This window comes from Mixophyes fleayi, chromosome 2 (assembly GCF_038048845.1).
Source record: "Mixophyes fleayi isolate aMixFle1 chromosome 2, aMixFle1.hap1, whole genome shotgun sequence".
NCBI lineage: Eukaryota > Metazoa > Chordata > Amphibia > Anura > Limnodynastidae > Mixophyes > Mixophyes fleayi.
In genome coordinates, this window is record NC_134403.1 from 267,993,550 (window position 1) to 268,011,245 (window position 17,696).

The window sequence follows — 17,696 nt, forward strand, 5'->3', positions numbered from 1 at the left end:
TTAATATCATCATCATCATCATCTTTAGTTATTTATATAGCGCCACTAATTCCGCAGCGCTGTACAGAGAACTTACTCACATCAGTCCCTGCCCCATTGGAGCTTACAGTCCAAATTCCCTAACACACACACACACAGACAGAGAGAGACTAGGGTCAATTTTGAGAGCAGCCAATTCACCTACCAGTATGTTTTTGGAGTGTGGGAGGAAACCGGAGCACCCGGAGGAAACCCACGCAAACACAGGGAGAACATACAAACTCCACACAGAAAAGGCCATGGTTGGGAATCGAACTCATGACCCCAGTGCTATGAGGCTGAATTGCTAGCCACTAATATAATTAGAGGTTATATTACTGCAGAATTAGTGGTGCTATATAAATAAATAGATGATGATGATGATAATGATGATCACAGCAGTAATTTAAAACAAATGATTCCTAACAGTGCTTTTGAGTTGTGACCTACGGAACATAACAAAGCAAGTAATCAGTTAACAACAATAAAAAATATTTCAATGGACAACTTATACTAACACATACATCTGCCGAGTCTTCCCAAAAGTTTTGATAGTAGAATAAGTTTATGAATAGACATCAAATCTTAGTAAGGATAATAAATCCATATGCTTTTTGGTTGTTGCCTTCACACAGATGGTAGTATTTTATACTCAGACTTCTGCAAAAAGAATAGCAATCATTACTTGTTGTTTTCTCTTGTTTTACTTAAGGGTCGCTAAACTAAAAATGCATGTTACTCTACATAAACAAGTTACGGGCAATGTCACCAAGATGTATTGTATTTATTAAAGCTCAAATATTGTTATTATACAATTATGCATTCACCTATGCTACTAAGCTGTGGGGACATTCCAGCCAAACACAACGCCTGTTAATCTGTGTTTACCAAGATTAATAGCCACCAAACACTTGTGTGACATTATTTGTTTTCATTAACTCATCAAAATGGAAAGTATAACAAGTTCACGGGTGCATGTATTTCTTTAAGGTACTGTTTTTAAACATTTTTATTATTTTATCATTAAATTATATCATGGTTGAGACTCAATCAAGAGTTAAAATAAAACCATAGCAAATTGATTTCTAAAAAGCAAAATCATTGAGAGCAGGCAGGGCAGCAGTTAATCTGATTTAATTGACATCTTCCATTGTCCAGTTGCTAAGCACCCTGCTATGCACATGTCCTGTGTCCTGTTGAAAGGAAAAGTTTCCCACACCTAAGTACGCTTACTGTCTCACCAAGCTACATTATTTTACGAGAAAAGCTTGTTCCCAAATCGGTTGGTTTCCATCTGATAAACCATTTCTCCTTCTACCAAAAATCTAGGGTAGCTATTTAAATTATTTTTTTTGTGAAAACATGACAATATTTGTAATATAAATTTTTGTTCTAGACAATTAACATGGAAGTGGGACCAAGCGGTGTGTGAGTAGGGCATACAGCTAGGCAGATGCTATGGCTGCAAAATATAGATACGATTTGGTGATTGAAGTATGTTGGGGACAAGCGAGGAGAAGACTTTGCATGGGAATAGTATCACAATAGAGGATTGTGAGGAAGGAAAGTTTGGGTTTAAAATCAAATGGCAAACTATTCTTGGTGTCAGACTTTTGGGGACAAATTTAGTTAAAGCCTATTCCAATCCTTGAATTCCTCCAGCATGCAGATGATATGACTTTAAGTAAGTTTTCTACTTTCTGTAAAATAAAATTATCCGTTTTATTTTCGTAACTAGTTTACATTTATTCTGCATGAAATGTATCATGTTTGCACTGTACCTGTTTATATGAAAAGGCTTGTCCTTGCTATCCTAACAAATCCATAAGCATTTTAAGAAGAGGAGCATTTGCTTGGCTATGTTAAACTTTTAAATGCTAGTGTGTGAAGGGGTAACAGGTTTAACTAACAGGGAGACTAGTGTGTACATTTGTGTAGTAAAGTATCAGGTCATATTGACCTAATACAATAGGTGATGGCAGTGTTTAAATTATTTATGGATGTGAAAGTACTGTTTTGAGGTATGCATCACAGTGCTAAAACCCTGTTTAACCTCGAAAAAGCAAAATCCAAGTCACAAATGTGGTGACTGTGTTCATAATAAGTAGAGATAGGCGGGTCCGGTTCCCCGAGAACCGAACCCATCCGAACTTTGAGTATCTGAGTACCGAACCGAGGCCGAATGTCATTGTGACGTCGTCGGATCTCGGGGCTCGGTTCTCGCAATACTTGAAGATTATAAATACACGCCTCCACAGCAATCCATCGCCATTTGACAGAGGAGAGAGCAGGGTGTAGTTACAGGCTGATTAGAGCAGCGACAGAGAATACAATATTCTTATTCCAATTGAGCTACCAAAAATCGCTAGAGAAGAGAGGAGGATAGAGGATTTTATTTTCTTCAACATTTGGCACTCCCCAGTGCTTTTGGGGTGTCCCCCATAATTGTGCATAAATATTTCTGGCTGTCAAAATTACTATCTGCCAGGAGTATCTACCAAATAATTTTTAGCACTCCACAGTGCTTTTGGGGTGTCCCCCATAATTGTGCATAAATATTTCTGGCTGTCAAAATTACTATCTGTCAGCAGTATCTTACCAAATAATTTTTAGCACTCCACAGTGCTTTTGGGGTGTCCCCCATAATTGTGCATAAATATTTCTGGCTGTCAAAAATACTATCTATCAGCAGTATCTACCAAATAATTTTTAGCACTCCACAGTGCTTTTTTGGGTGTCCCCCATAATTGTGCATAAATATTTCTGGCTGTCAAAATTACTATCTGTCAGCAGTATTTTACCAAATAATTTTTAGCACTCCACAGTGCTTTGGGCTCAGAATGGATTCAAAGCAGTCCACATATGATCAGAATGAGCAACCAGGTTCTGTTACCAGTCCTGATGTTAGTGTTCCCAGTACGTCATCTGGGCAAGGCGATGTCAAACTACACAGTGTTTCGAAATCAGTCCAAAAACCAAAACAATAAAAAAAAATTACTGTGTTGAAGCGAAAAAGAAGTGTTACTGAGCAAAAGCTAAGTGCCGATAAAAAACAAATTGTCAACATGCCATTCTACACACGCAGTGGCAAAGAGAGAATGAGGCCTTCACCTTTGGCTATTAGTGGCAGATCCCAAAAGTTACAGAGTCTACAATTGGTGCACAACTACTGTTACGCATCAAAGCCGATTCAGAAATGACACCAATCCCTGTGGAGAATCCATCCAACAGTGGGATGTCTAATCGTGAGCATTCTGCTGATGTGTGCCTTAATAGCCCAAGTGTAGCCGGTGATACACAAATTGAGGATGCCACTTTGGAATTAGAAGAGGATGCGGGGGAGATTTGTGTAGGCGACAAGGGCGCTAATGAGGATGTTGATGATGATGAGGTTGTTAGTGTAAGTCCTGCACCAGTGGCAGCAGTTCTGGCACGTCACAAGAAAAAGGCCATTGTCATGCCTGGTCATAAAACGAAAAAAATCCACTTCTTATGTGTGGAATTATTTCTACCCAAATCCAGACAACAATTGTATAGCCATTTGTAGTGTATGTCAAGCCACAGTCAGTCGAGGGAGGGACCTTAGCCATCTTGAAACCTCGTCTATATTACGCCATTTAACGAGAGTTCATGGCAAAGTGTTGGGAAAAGCTGAAAGTTCTTCCCAAAAAATTACAAGCAATCCATCATCAGCTAAGACCCTCCGCTCACCGACATCCCGACGGCTACAAAGTACACTCACCACACCATCCTCATCAATATCCTCAGTAGCGCTCGGAGTTAGCCCGGCATCCCACTTATTAAGGTTGGATGACTCCTGCGCTATTATTGATTCCTCTGAAGAAAGCGTTAGTCCCACTGCTGCTGCTGCTGGGGGTGAATCGTCAGCCCAGATGCAGGTCAAGAAAATGAGCAGTCCTACATTTCAGCAATTAACTGTGAAACAATCATTTGCTAGGGGAAGTAAATATAACAGCAGTCACCCAGTCGCTAAGCGAATCACAGACGCCATGGCTGCAATGTTAGTGTTAGATCTGCGTCCAATCTCCACAATAAACGCAGCTGGTTTTTCACAGTTAATTGAGGTTTTGTGTCCGCGTTACAGAATTCCATCGCGACACCATTTCTCCTGTAAAGCTATTCCACAACTATACCAAAAAGTGTGTAAAAATGTAGAGATTGCGCTGAAAAATGCCATTCTGCCCACTGTCCACTTAACCACAGATATGTGGACAAGTGGAAGTGGGCAAACCAAAGACTATATGACTGTGACAGCCCACTGGGTTGGTCATTCACCTTCACCAGCAGGAACAGCAGCAGCATGTACACCACTACGTAACATTTGTCACAGGCAGGCCACTCTTTGTATTACCGGCTTCACTAACAGGCATACGGCTGACAATTTGTTACGCAAACTGAGAGATGTGATTGATACATGGCTTATACCACTTGGACTCTCCCCAGGGTATGTCATTTCTGATAACGCCAATAATATAGTTCGAGCATTACAGCTGGGTGATTTCCAACACATTCCCTGTTTTGCTCACACCATCAACTTGGTGATGCAGAGCTTCCTACAAAATATCCGTGAGGTGCAGGAGATGCTTTCGGTGGCCCGTAAAATTTCAGGCCATTTCAGGCATTCAGCCACAGCATGTAGGAGATTACAGCAGCTCCAAGAGCAGTTTAACTTGCCCTGCCACCAACTTAAGCAAGAGGTGGTAACTAGGTGGAATTCCACCCTGTACATGCTTCAGAGGATGGAGGAACAGCGCAAAGCCATCCAAGCATAGTGCACAAGCCATGACATTGGGAAAAGAGGGGTGATGTTTTTCACTCTTGCACAGTGGGGAATCCTTTCAGTGCTGTGCAAGGTGCTGAAACCATTTGAAGTTGTGACGTGTGAGGTGAGTGCAGACTCTGCTAGTTTGAGCCAAGTCATTCCTTTAATTAGACTATTGGAAAAGCAGCTTAAGAAAATGAAGGAGGAGCTGAAAGCAAGCAATTCAGCAAAGTATGTTGGCCTTGTTGATCAAGTACTTCATTCGCTTCACAATGATCCTCGAGTTATTAAGATCTTGAACTCGGATCAGTACGTTTTGACCACTATGCTTGATCCAAGGTTTAAGACCTACATTGAGTCTTTACTTGTAAATGAGCGAGATGTGAACTTTTGCAAGGAGCTATTGCTCAGCAAGTTGGCCGCGGAACTGGACCTCGGCTTGACGACGTGTCCTCCTTCACTTTCTCAAGCTGCTGCTGCTCGTAAAAAATTAAATTTCCCAAAAAGAAGCAGGGAAGACGCAGGGGGCAGACCAGAACAATTTAACATCTGGGCTGGTTTGAAGGATTTTTCTAAAAAATGTGTCACTTTGCCCATAACTCCATCCAATATGAGTATAAACATGCAAAGGATGGTGGAGGATTACTTTCAAGAGGAAGTTGATATGGAAATGTCAGACAGTCCCTTTCCTTACTGGGAAGAAAAGCAGGCCATTTGGAAACCCATGTACAAACTTGCTTTGCAATACTTAAGCTGCCCACCCTCCAGTGTGTAATCTGATCGAGTGTTCAGCACAGCAGGGAACTTAGTCAGTGATCGCCGTAGAAGGTTACTTCCCAAAAATGTGGAGAAAATGATGTTTATAAAAATGAACTACATCTTCCACGAGGAAGGCCTTAACCATCCAAGACATCCAAGCACTGACTGTTCTCTAATGGCGGATTCAAGCGGCGATGATATGATAGTCTGTGATGATGACTTACACACTGATGAGGGTGAGGATGAAGCTGAAGTTGATGACGATAACATCTTTTTAAAACTTTCTATGTAAGTGTAGGGTGCAATCTACCCCCAAAGAGGAAAGGGACTTGTGGCATTTCCATATCACGTACCGTCTTGAAAGGCTGCTGTTTGGGCAATTTCTCCTTAAGGGTAGGGTGTCATAGATAGAGTGACCCCAAACTGGCTTTGTCCATTTCTCTTAATATTGTACAGTCTATAACGGCTGAATTTCTTTGTATTTTCGACAAGTGGAGGGGGGCCTAGAGAGCCAGAAACCAAACTGGCTTTGTCCATTTCAATTAATATTGTACAGTCTATAACGGCTGAATTTTTTTGTATTTTCGACAAGTGGATGGGGGCCTAGAGAGCCAGAAACCAAACTGGCTTTGTCCATTTCAATTAATATTGTACAGTCTATAAAGGCTGAATTTTTTTGTATTTTCGACAAGTGGAGGGGGGCCTATAGAGACAGAAAGCAAACTACCTTTTTCCATTTCTTTACATATTTAACTATAAGTTAGGGTGTAATATACATCCAAAGACGATGGCTGCATTGCCAATATGCATAGATGGAGAGGAAAACAATCTGTTTTGTGTGTAGAATAAATGAAGGCCTACCTACCAGGAATTAAACTGTTTTTTGGAAGATTTATTACCTCTACAATTAGATTACTTATCTATGAAACAGTTGGAGCACTAAATTGGGTTATTTTAGGCCCAAAAACATTGATTGTCCAACAAAATAGCAAAACAAAACCAAACAAAACCAAAACCAAAACACGCAATGGCGGTTTTGCAAAACCAAAACCAAAACACGACGGTAATCCAAATCCAAAACCGAATACAAAACCAAAACACGGGGGTTAGTGACCATCTCTAATAATAAGTTAGAACAAGTAGCATAGTTGTTATCTAGGAGACAAAGTAGCCAATCACACAAATGCTGGCTTAGCTGTTTGTGTTGCAAGATAAATAAACATTACCCTAATAATCAAAGACTGCTTTATCTAAAAAGGAGAAACCAAAATAGCTGCTTTGCATATTTCGTGGACATAAAAGTTATTCTTGGCATATTTTAGTTACCTCTCTACAGATTGCACAGGCTTTCAGACATAATAATGTCAAAAGGGGATTTTACTTCCTCTTTGACTTCCCCTTAGGTTACAAATGTAGTCGTCTACAGTTTTAAAGGACCACTAAGATATAAAGACCAATATCATACAGCAGCTATTTATTTTCAAAATATACAAACCTGTTTCTCCAGATATGTCCTCTTGATTTGCCACCCTAATTAGTGTGCTCTCATTTTCTTCCACGTTTCCCTCTCTTGCAGCTCCTCCATCTATCATTGCCAAATTCTCTTCATGATTGTTTGGCTTGTTGGTTACTGTGTAATTTAACAAGAAAAAAATGTAGTTGATTGCACGTTGAGAGGAAGCTTACAGTATGTTCCATTCACACTCATAAATTTTGAAAGAACAGGGTTACAGGGAAATTTGGTAACCTAATAATATATTCTGTGACACGGTCACACTTCAGGTGATGCACACATGAACACCTTCATTCTTTTACTTTGCCTTTTATTGTCAAGATGGCACAGGGGCAGACCTAAACTTTTTTGGGGGAGGGGGGGGGATTTTGTATATCCAAGCCCCTCCTTCCCTCTGATTGGTTGGTCCAGGGTGGCCCCACCCTTTTCCCCCCAGATTACCTGACCTCTCCAACACAATGTAATGGGATGAAGATTGCTGCTAGGTGAGGTGATTGCCCCAATCGCAGCCTTCTGTATCCGCCAGTGGAATGACAAACATAAAGTTTGCACACACTTTCCTTGTGACCCTAATGCAACAAGTAACAAGAGACCAGCTTTCTAGACAGCAGCCACTGTCTGGAATTGGTCACACACATAAAAGAAAAAGACAGGTTTAAACAATTTACACTCCTACAGCCCTAACCTGATGAACAGATGGCACTCCCACCTTGCCTTTAAAAGGGAGTTCCTTGCAGGTTCTCGGTTTAATTGCAGACACCCCCCCGTCAGCCTGCAGTTTGCTGTGGAAAGGATGCCTTTTAAACCACTTCAAAATAAGTAAGTTAAATCACACTATTTACTGTTATTTTGTCAAACATATTGTCCTCCACATGTATCTCTTTATCCTAGGTGTAACTCTATTTTCAGCCTTTCTCTTCAGATTGCCAGTTAAATACCTATCTCCTCTTTTAGAAGCCTGTGGTAAACTCCACCCTTTGCCACAATTCATATCCATAGGGGGGAATTCAATTTGGCTGCGTTCAGCGCAGCGTTAATTATATTACTGTTAATATGGTCATTTTAACATTTTAACCCTGGAGCTGCAAGCAGAAACCAGCGTTAAAGATTACAGTAATAAGCTAGATCATAGACTGAGAGTTCACTAGAAGCTTGCAGGAATAAGGTATCAGGGAAGCCAGACGTCTAGGAGGTAAACCTATTGCTTTGACACTGATCTAGTGTTCAAAGCTGCCTTATACAGTACAGGGGATATGACCCAGCCCTGCGATCACATGACCTCATCGCTGTCTGAAGCCGCTCGTACTGATTCACAGCTGGCATGAGTACAGGCAGAGAGCTGCTGACAGTGCGGACACTTGGACAATGTAAGTATCACTCTTTACAGTATCCTACCCCTTAAGGGTGGACACTGGACACCCTAAAATGTTTGTCTGAAAATCTCTTGTGAAACTGTTTCAAAAGGACCAGAACATGTACATCCATAGTTCTAAGCCAGGAGCGTTCTTCTGGCCCATAACCCTTCCAATCAACTAAGAATTGTACTCCACCTCTCAAGGCCCGAAAGTCCAGGATCTCTTTCACCTTATATTCCTGCACTGAAATTGCCAGAGAATACCTGAGAGTGGAAAATTTATTAATGATAAGCAGTTTCAGAAGAGAGATTGGGTATTTTCAAGGAGGGAGGTCGTTTTAAAAGTCACCGGATTGATGAATGCTTTAAGAGGGCCAATGAATCGAGGAGTGAACTTTATGGATGGGACCTGAAGGTAGAGGATATGAGTGGCTCACCAAAGGAGATAATATAGGAAAGGAGTTTTCTTTTTTTGTCAAAGTATTTCTTGCACCAGGAGGAGGCTTGAACAAATTTTTCTTTGAGCCTAGACCACTGTAATAACAAATCTTGGAACTGCCAGTACCCCAGAAGATGGTAAATTAGGTAACTGGGGAAGCCTTGGATGAAAAGTTTGAATGGCATAGAAGGGGGAAACTAAGGTGGATTCATGATGCTGATTATTGTGAGCAAACTCTGCTCAAGGTAACAAGTCAACTCATCATCCTGTTTGGCTGAAATGTATATTCTGAGGAATTTTCCCAGTTATTGATTGGTCTTCTCAGTTAAGACCATTTGACTGGGGGTGATAAACTAAGGAAAATCTAAGTTTAATCCCAATGGTTCAGTAATAGGCTCTCCAAAATTTGGATACAAATTGAGTCCCTTGATCAGAAACTATTTCCTCTGGACATTCATGAAGATGAAAGATATCCTTTATAAATAGTTAAGCTAAGGTGGAGGCTGATGGTAATCCTTTCAAGGGTACAAAATGAGCTGCTTGTGAGAAGTGATCGGTAATTACCCACCCCACTGAGCAGCCCTTGGAGAGAGGAAGGTCAGAAATAAAATGCATTAACAGATGAGTCCATGGGCACTTGGGAATGGGTAAAGGAGTCAATATCCTATAAAGTACTTGTCGGGTTACTTTGTTTCGAGAACAAATGGAGCAATAAGAGACAAATTCCTTTACGTTGAAGTGTAAAGAGGGCCACTAATAGCCACAAGTGATGGGCTCTTTGGTCTTCCTAAAGCAGGCATGTTCAGAGAACCATGACTCATGAGCTCACTTAAGACGTTTGGATCGATGATAGGCGTTGATAAAGGTTTTCCCTGGAGGAAACCTAGGATTGGAAGAGGTGGTGACTGCCAGGATATACCTAGGATCTAACCTGAATTTTTCTTTTAGGCGCAGTTTCATATCTGAAGGGTCAAAGGACCGAGACAGTGCATCAGCTTTCTGGTTTTTAGTGCCAGACGGAAGGTGATGAGATCAAAGCGAGAAAAAAATAATAAGCATTTCGCTTGGCACAGATCCAAACATAATGCAGTTTGTAAATAAACAAGATTTTTGTGATCTGTATAAATAGTCACGGGGAACTGTACTCCCTCCAACAGATGTCTCCATTCCTCCAGGGCTAATTTGAGGGCTAGGAGTTCCTTATCCCCAATACCATAGTGTTTCTCGACTGAAATGGATTTCTGGGAGAAAAACCCACACAGGTGTAGTTTCCATGAAGAGGCTCGTTGCAACAACACTGCTGCAGGCCCATAGGAAGATGTGTCCATTTTCAAAAAGAAAGTTTGGGAACTTAGGAGTATAGATACTGGAGACCACTTACTGAGAGAAACCTAGTAAGTGCCAGAGCCCAAACAAGTGAATAGTCACCCTGAAGAGGAGGGAGAGCAGGGCTGATGGTCCACTAGCACATAAGTGTCACAACCCAAACAAGTGAAGAGTCACAATGCAGAGGAAGGGTGAGCAAGACTGAGGGATATATTTACTAAACTGCGGCTTTGAGAAAGTGGAGATGTTGCCTATCGCAACCAATCAGATTCTAGCTGTCATATTTTAGAATGCATTAAATAAATAAAAGCTAGAATCTATCTAATTGGTTTCTATAGGCAAAATCTCCACTTCTTCCAACCCGCAGTTTAGTAAATATACCCCTGAGAGTGCACCAGAGACAGTGCCAGAGCCAAGTAAATGAAGATATTACCCCCGCACAAGAGTGGTGATTGAACACATCTGAGAGAGAGTGCGCTAGATACCATTTTTAATGCGACGGTCTTATCAATTGAACTGTCCTGTGCAGGAGGTGACAGGAGATGTATATATGAACTGTACATATTTACTGCAACTATTTAAGAATGTGCTGGAGTGAAGGAGTGTAAATAAAGAGTTTCGTTTTTGCAATACAAAGTATGTCTGGCGCCCAACTTACTGATAAAACTATTACACTACGCCATCACGCAACTATACCTGTGCCACACTTAACAGACAGTGTTGCAAAACCCACATGTGTGGGGAGCCTCTGGTCACTTATACCCACACCTAATAGCTAGCCAGGGCAGAGGAACAGCGCAGTTAAAGAGGGGCATTATCTAATCATGCACCACCCCAATATCACAACCACAGTGAAGGGGGTTACAGTTGTGTTAATCTGGCCATTCAATGATTTTCAACATGAGCACTATCATAGATGTGGAGTGTGAAGATGATTTTTGTAAACAACATAAACTACTAAGAATTTTACATTTTTCACAATGATGGAATATGGAAAAGTACTTTGCATGTCAAACCACAGTGACTACGTCTCCATCAACTGGTTAAACAAATGTGAAAGTTGAGACCATAGCGGAGCTCGTCTCAGAATACTAGTGCTACATACTTATATATGACTTCAAATGTAATCTAAGCTCTTACCTCTTTTCTTACGAATATTTATCACAATAAGGACCACGGCTGTTATAACAATGATGCAGCTAATCAGCAGGACAGGAATCACAATGAGGAGCAGGTTATTAAGCCTGTTAGCGCTGACATTCTGGCTGTAACGAGAACACTAACATGTAACATAAAGGTCATTACTTAGTTATTACTTACTATAGATAATAGCAATATATCAAAAAAATTACTAATGGAATATGTGTACACATGCAATAGGACCACAAACAGCTTGTTGTAAATTGTATCAATTTAATGTGGAGCAGAGTTATATGACATTCTATGATGGTGACCGTAGGAGCCATCCTTTAAAAATGTTGAAAATGCCATGCATAGACTTGTACAGTGGCAGAACGAATAGAGTGCGTGGTAAAGCACACACAGAGCTGGAATGGTCAAGTAACTCACATTTGGATGCTATGGAACTGTCACATAACTCAAATTGCCATTACTCCACTTTCATGAATATCCACCATTTCTTTTACAATATTATGGCAAACATGCTATTACAACTACAACATTCCAGCCTGTGTAACATACAAAGTCAACAATAAAAATGCCTACATAATGAAAGGGTTGTGTGCTTGCATCATAACAAGAGGCATTTATGAAAGTAGAACACAGAAGTGGAGTCAAAGGTATAGTAATCACGGAATTCCACAATGGTGACTCTAAGATTCTCAAGTAGCAGTTATACATCTAAATTTGTTACTAACACTTTTGTTACATATCCTTCAATGGCATCAATGGGTTATATCTGTCAGTGAAACAAGAATTGGCAAAATGACAAACAGTATTTCTATTTATATGGCTTTGGCTGGACATGGAATGGACCGAATTAAAGAGGATTCTGTTTACAAGTTAAACAAGGGATGCACTGTCCATAGAAAGCTATTTATCTGCATATTTCCTTTTATTAATATTAGTTGGAACTGCCACATTGATTATTCTATAAAGGTAAAATAAAAGATCATCCATAAACTCCTGTGGAATAATTCCCTTAATGACCAAATTATTGACTCTGGCATTTGTTTCATAAGGAGCTACAATTTCTTTTCAGTTTGATGCAGTTTCTGTTTTGCTTTGATTAACTTTTGTGATCTGAATATCTAATGGTATATGGGTTAGTGTAGACCTGTGAAATGGAGCTCAGGCTGGATACAGGGTAGAGCTGCCCAATTTAAACCTGTTTAAGCATAGATATCTTTTAAGAACATGATCTGTGTATACCTTGGTTTAACATTATCATGTTGTATAGATATTACATTTAACAGTGTAGTTTATTGAGAAACTAATAATACATGCAGTGTCGGACTGGGGCATGAAGGGCCCACTGGGGGAATGAAATCATAAGTGTCTTGAAATACCGCCATTGAAGGGGTGTGGCGAGTCACCAGAGAGGGTCAGAGGTTTCTTTGAAAAATAGAATCACAAGCGTAACTAATTCTGCAGCGCTGTACAGAGAACTCACTCACATCAGTCCCTGCCCCATTGTAGCTTACAGTCTAAATTCCCTAACACACATAGACAGACTAGGGTCAATTTGTTAGCAGCCAATTAACCTACCAGTATGTTTTTGGAGTGTGGGAGAAAACCGGAGCAGCCAGAGGAAACCCACCAAAACACGGGGAGAACATACAAACTCCTCACAGATGAGGTCATGGTCGGGAATTGAACTCATGACCCTAGTGCTGTAAGGCAGAAGTGCTAACCACTAAGCCACCATGCTGCCCATATAACTTGACTTGCAGATTTACATGAAAATCAGCATGGTGTGATGTACTTTATGAAATTTCAACAATACTCATCTAGTTGTTGATGAAGGCTATTCTATTTGGAGCTGTGGGATAATTATATCTTACACAAGCTGAAAGATCTTTGTATTGTGCTGTAATGTTTTATGCCAAGAAGTCAATTACATTTAAATAGAGATCCACCAACTCTCTCATCATGAACCAAAATGATAAATCTAGCATTGCCATATTACCATCAATTAGTGGAAATTGCCTTCAAACATTTTGCTAAAATTGGGCCCTGTGGGTAGGCTTCCAGGTGACATTCCTTCCTAGGAGAATACAACATGCTTGTTTTTTTTACCTATAAGGGACTCTAAAGAACAACGGAGGGTGTGCATCATTATCGCTACTATGGTAATATCAACAGTGATTATTTCTCACAGCTCCCTAAACCGTGAGTAGAAATCCATGTTAAAATTACTGTAGTAACGGTAATGATGCGCACCCCATGTTGTTCTAAAGAATCTACACCAATATGTCAACTTCTGCCATGGTTGGTTTAATGTATGTTTTAGTGTTATTAAATTTTTGTATAGCATTTTTAAAAATTGTGGAATGAGTGAAAATGTAACTGCAAGTCCAACTTTAGGACCACCCTTTATTCATTTCACATAATCTTGCCACACAAATCAATACAAATGAATGGACACAAAAGAAGGCCGTTACTGCATTAGAATTGCCTTTTTGCACTTTTGTAAATGAGCATTACTGTTTTTGCTAAACTGAGTAATCTGGAAATGACAGTGTAAATAAAGAAAAGACACAGCGCTGTCCTATATGATCAAACTGGCGTAAATGGTGCTTAAACTGCTTATGGGGTAAGGATAGTATCCCTATCTTTAGAACAAATAAAATAAAGTGTTGCCTTTTGGTGCCAAATGCAGGTGGTTGCAAGATAAGTATAAATTATACATTTATTAACAATGATATGTTGAATGTTGTTCCAGCCAGAACATACAAATGAGCATAACATAATACAAATTGCATGCAATATGAATAAAAATTAAATATGTCCAAGGATACAGATAAATGTGCCACGTCCACAAACTGTCTATAAATCCAAATGGACAAGTCCACAAAAGTTGCAGGTAATTGCTGGATTATTCAGATGATAAAGAAAAGTGCATGCTGCCCTCAGATAGGGCTACAGATGTTTAGAGGTCTTGTGTCTTAATCCAAAACGTTTCACCATGATACGTGAGGCTTTCTCAGGGATATATTAGTATGAGTCCTTGGGGTTAATATATACTCCTCCTCTCCCCATTTGATTGGATGAACGAGGAGGTGGGCGGTATTGACCGAACTGGTTGTGGATGTTTGAAAAAAATGTTGCAAAGACAGGTGTTACTATGACGGATTCTTGACAACAATAGGCATAGCAGTAAAGCCCAAGGGGTTTAATAATTTCAACCATGTCTCAATATAGTAATTATGTATTTTGTGATATATTATGTATGTATATCTGGATCCAAACCAGTATGTATGTACAATGAAAAAGCAAGGAGGGCTTAATATTTTAAGCCATGCATTATAATATCTTACATTGCATTATGTCAATAAATTCTAAATGTGTTTAAGGATCAATATTTAATTACCCTTATATATAGAACCTACAAACATAGGGATGTTATTTCTGTAGATATGTTATTACAGACATGGAGATGTTATTCATATGGATACTTTTCTAGATCTAAATAGATCAGGATAAGTAATAGCTCGTATCTCATAATGTTTTCCATGTGAGAACATCCTTTATCATGCTGGATTGCAGTATATAGAGATATCACGTCACATATCATCAAGATAAAGTTCTCTTTCCATTCTATGTTGTTCAGTAAATTGAGAACTTGTGTCGTGTCCCTTAAATAGCTCTTTTGGTTAACCACTAATGGTTGGAGATATGTGTCTATGTATTCTGACAAGTTGGTGGTGATTGATCCAATACTGGACACAATCGGTCTCCCAGATGGGTTGGTGAGTGATTTATGTTTTTTTGGTAAGAAATAGAATACTGGTAATTTTGGATATGATATGTAAAGGTGTTTGTGTTCCTTTTTGGTCAGAACAACACACTCTTTGCCTTTATCCAGTAAATCTAGGAGACTCTTGTTGTATTTTCTGGTGGGGGTCCTCTGAGAGGTTTGTATGTATTGTCTTCTTTTAATAACCTAAGCGCCTCTTTAAGATAGTCACCTTTTCCCATAATCACTATATCCCCCTTTTATTTATTAGTAAAGCTTAATATTGTGAGATCTCCACCATAAAGGGCTGTCTGGAAAAATCTGCTATTTATTGTAACCTTGCACAATGTTTTGCCTCTAACTAGTTCAATACCATCATTCCACATCACTAAGCTTAAATAGAACATGACTGCTATGATCTGGTCAGGCAAACAATGGTAACTTTTGACTTTCCAAATACCTAATTTAATGGGGCTTCCTCAAAACTTACTTATCGATGGAGCAGGCTTTATTGATGGTTTTAGCTCACCAATTAGTGTTATTATTGCTCCTTTTCCACTGGAATAGGATCCCACACCATCCTTACACCCCTTTGCCCCCCCCCCCTCCAGACTTAGCTGTCTGCAGCAATGCCTGCAAGAGACACAAATCCTGAGGCTGTAATCTTAGACTGTATCTTGCATGCAATTTGCAGACCACTTAGGCAGTCAGTTCTCACCAACTGAAACATCCTGCATCACAGAGAGCCATGTGGGAGGTACACCTAAAGGAGAAAGATCCCACTAACCGGCAAAGAGAGCGTTGGCAAATTAAAGTTACAAATGGGACACAAGTCCCACAGCCCTCTAAGACAATTTACAGTTGCAGGTGGTGTGTGCCCCGCCCCCCTGACAAGGGGCAGGGCTCTAAGGCAGTCGGGCCCACCGGGAATCTCCCCGGTATCCAGGTGGGCGAGTCCGACTTTGAATACATGTACTGATTAGTATTTTAAACTGTCTTTAATTTGTTACAAATGGAGCTACAAGTTGTTTAAGAAACCATTGTCAAACAGAGTTATTTGTAAATAATAAAAAGTGTGGGAATTTATTCATGGAACAAAACCCTTGCTACATGATGGAACATTGTTTCACCAGTCTAATTATCACAACTATCACTATAAAGCATGTCTACTCTTTCACATGTTAGTCTATTTCTGGATTTGGTTTGGGCATTTCCAATCATAGTCCAGTTTCTTAGACATACTGCAGAACATGGAGGAATATGAGCAGTAAAATACATCAGAGGATGCATCTGGCAAAGGTCTTGTCAGCATGTTGCAGGAAGGATAAACTTGGCTGAGAATCCAAGACTAAATTCCTAGAATAAACGCTTGAAGATTTTCTAGATTCTCCAACAGTCTCAAGTGTGTTGCTTGTTTTGTAACAAATTCATATACAGTAGCAATACTGTCATCCTCAACTAATATTTCTTCCTTTGAATCTTGGACCCATGTGATTTAAAGCAGCATGAATTGATTGGAAACAAAATTCTTCCTGTCTGTTAATAAAGTCTTTAACTTTTCCTTTTTCTGTACTTGCAAGTAGAAACAAATAAAGAAACTGGCTTCAAAATATTTTGAGAGTTCTGCTAGAAGGTGATAGTCTGCGGACTGAGGATTCCACTGGAACAGCAAAGTAGGACTCTGAGAGGTGATAAAATGTGAATGTCAGGAGATAGTAGTCTGCAAACAGAGAATAACACTAGAACTGCTGAGTTGCAGGCACAGAGAAATAGGCCAAGCAATGGATCCTGCAGTAAAGGTATCAGTGCAAAGGGAGCCAGGTCTGAGTAAGAGCTAGGAAGTTGACACAAAGAACAGACACCTAGCTGCAGGATCAAGTACTTTAAATATCTGGTAGAGGGAGATTGTGAGCCAATGAAAGAGAGGAGGAACTTACAAAATAAATTTTCTCTGCGCATGTGCAGAACCAAATCCATGATGGAGGAAGACAGCGGGGGATCACAGCACTCAGCATCAAAGAGGACCACGGAGGAGAGCAGGCAAGTGCACCGGGACCAGACCGCGGGTCCGGCGTGTGATACTGAAGAGTCTGCTTTTCCAATAAAGCGCAGATGGAAGAAATGATAAAGCAAGAGATAAGAAAAGAAATAAATTTGATTGCTTTACTCTTTAGGCTGCCTCATTTTTTATATCCTCTAGCTAGCGATGACGGTATGGCCATGAAGTTCTTTCATAGCTCGCTTATTGCAGAGGTGAAAGAATGAACTTCCGGCCTCTAACCTTGTGTCTTTACTGAACATGTGTGGCCAAAGTTCAGCTCATGCGCAGAGACAGTTTTGTTACAGAAGGGAGAGGAGACGTGTCCAGCCTGCCTGGGAGGGATCATAAGATATCTCTCCAGCGATGCTCTCTCCATAGGCTCGAATTGCTATCGGGAACAAGCTCAGAAAAGTTAAACTTGACAGATAGGTCATTGAGAATAATGAGGACTGCGGTATTGTGCAGTACTTTGCTTAATGCAGGAGATATCTCTGATATTTCCTGTGTTAGGCTAATATTAAATAGCCCCATAACTTACGTTTATG

At 40.1% G+C, this 17,696-nt stretch overlaps 1 protein-coding gene across 5 annotated transcripts in view; it reads right to left on the reverse strand.

The window, feature by feature from the left end:
- Positions 1-222: 222 nt before the first annotated feature.
- The window catches only part of LOC142138982 (uncharacterized), a 114,636-nt gene continuing 97,162 nt past the window's right edge, over positions 223-17,696 (reverse strand). For 2 of the 5 annotated variants that reach the window (XM_075196170.1, XM_075196169.1), the window contains 3 exons: positions 11,333-11,457; positions 7,056-7,190; positions 223-678 (listed from right to left, as the gene is read on the reverse strand). In XM_075196170.1, coding sequence (XP_075052271.1) covers positions 671-678; positions 7,056-7,190; positions 11,333-11,457 — 268 coding nt within the window. In that variant the 3' untranslated portion in view covers positions 223-670. The remainder of the gene's footprint in view (positions 679-7,055; positions 7,191-11,332; positions 11,458-17,696) is intronic. The other 3 variants (XM_075196172.1, XM_075196173.1, XM_075196171.1) reach the window with 2 other exon arrangements.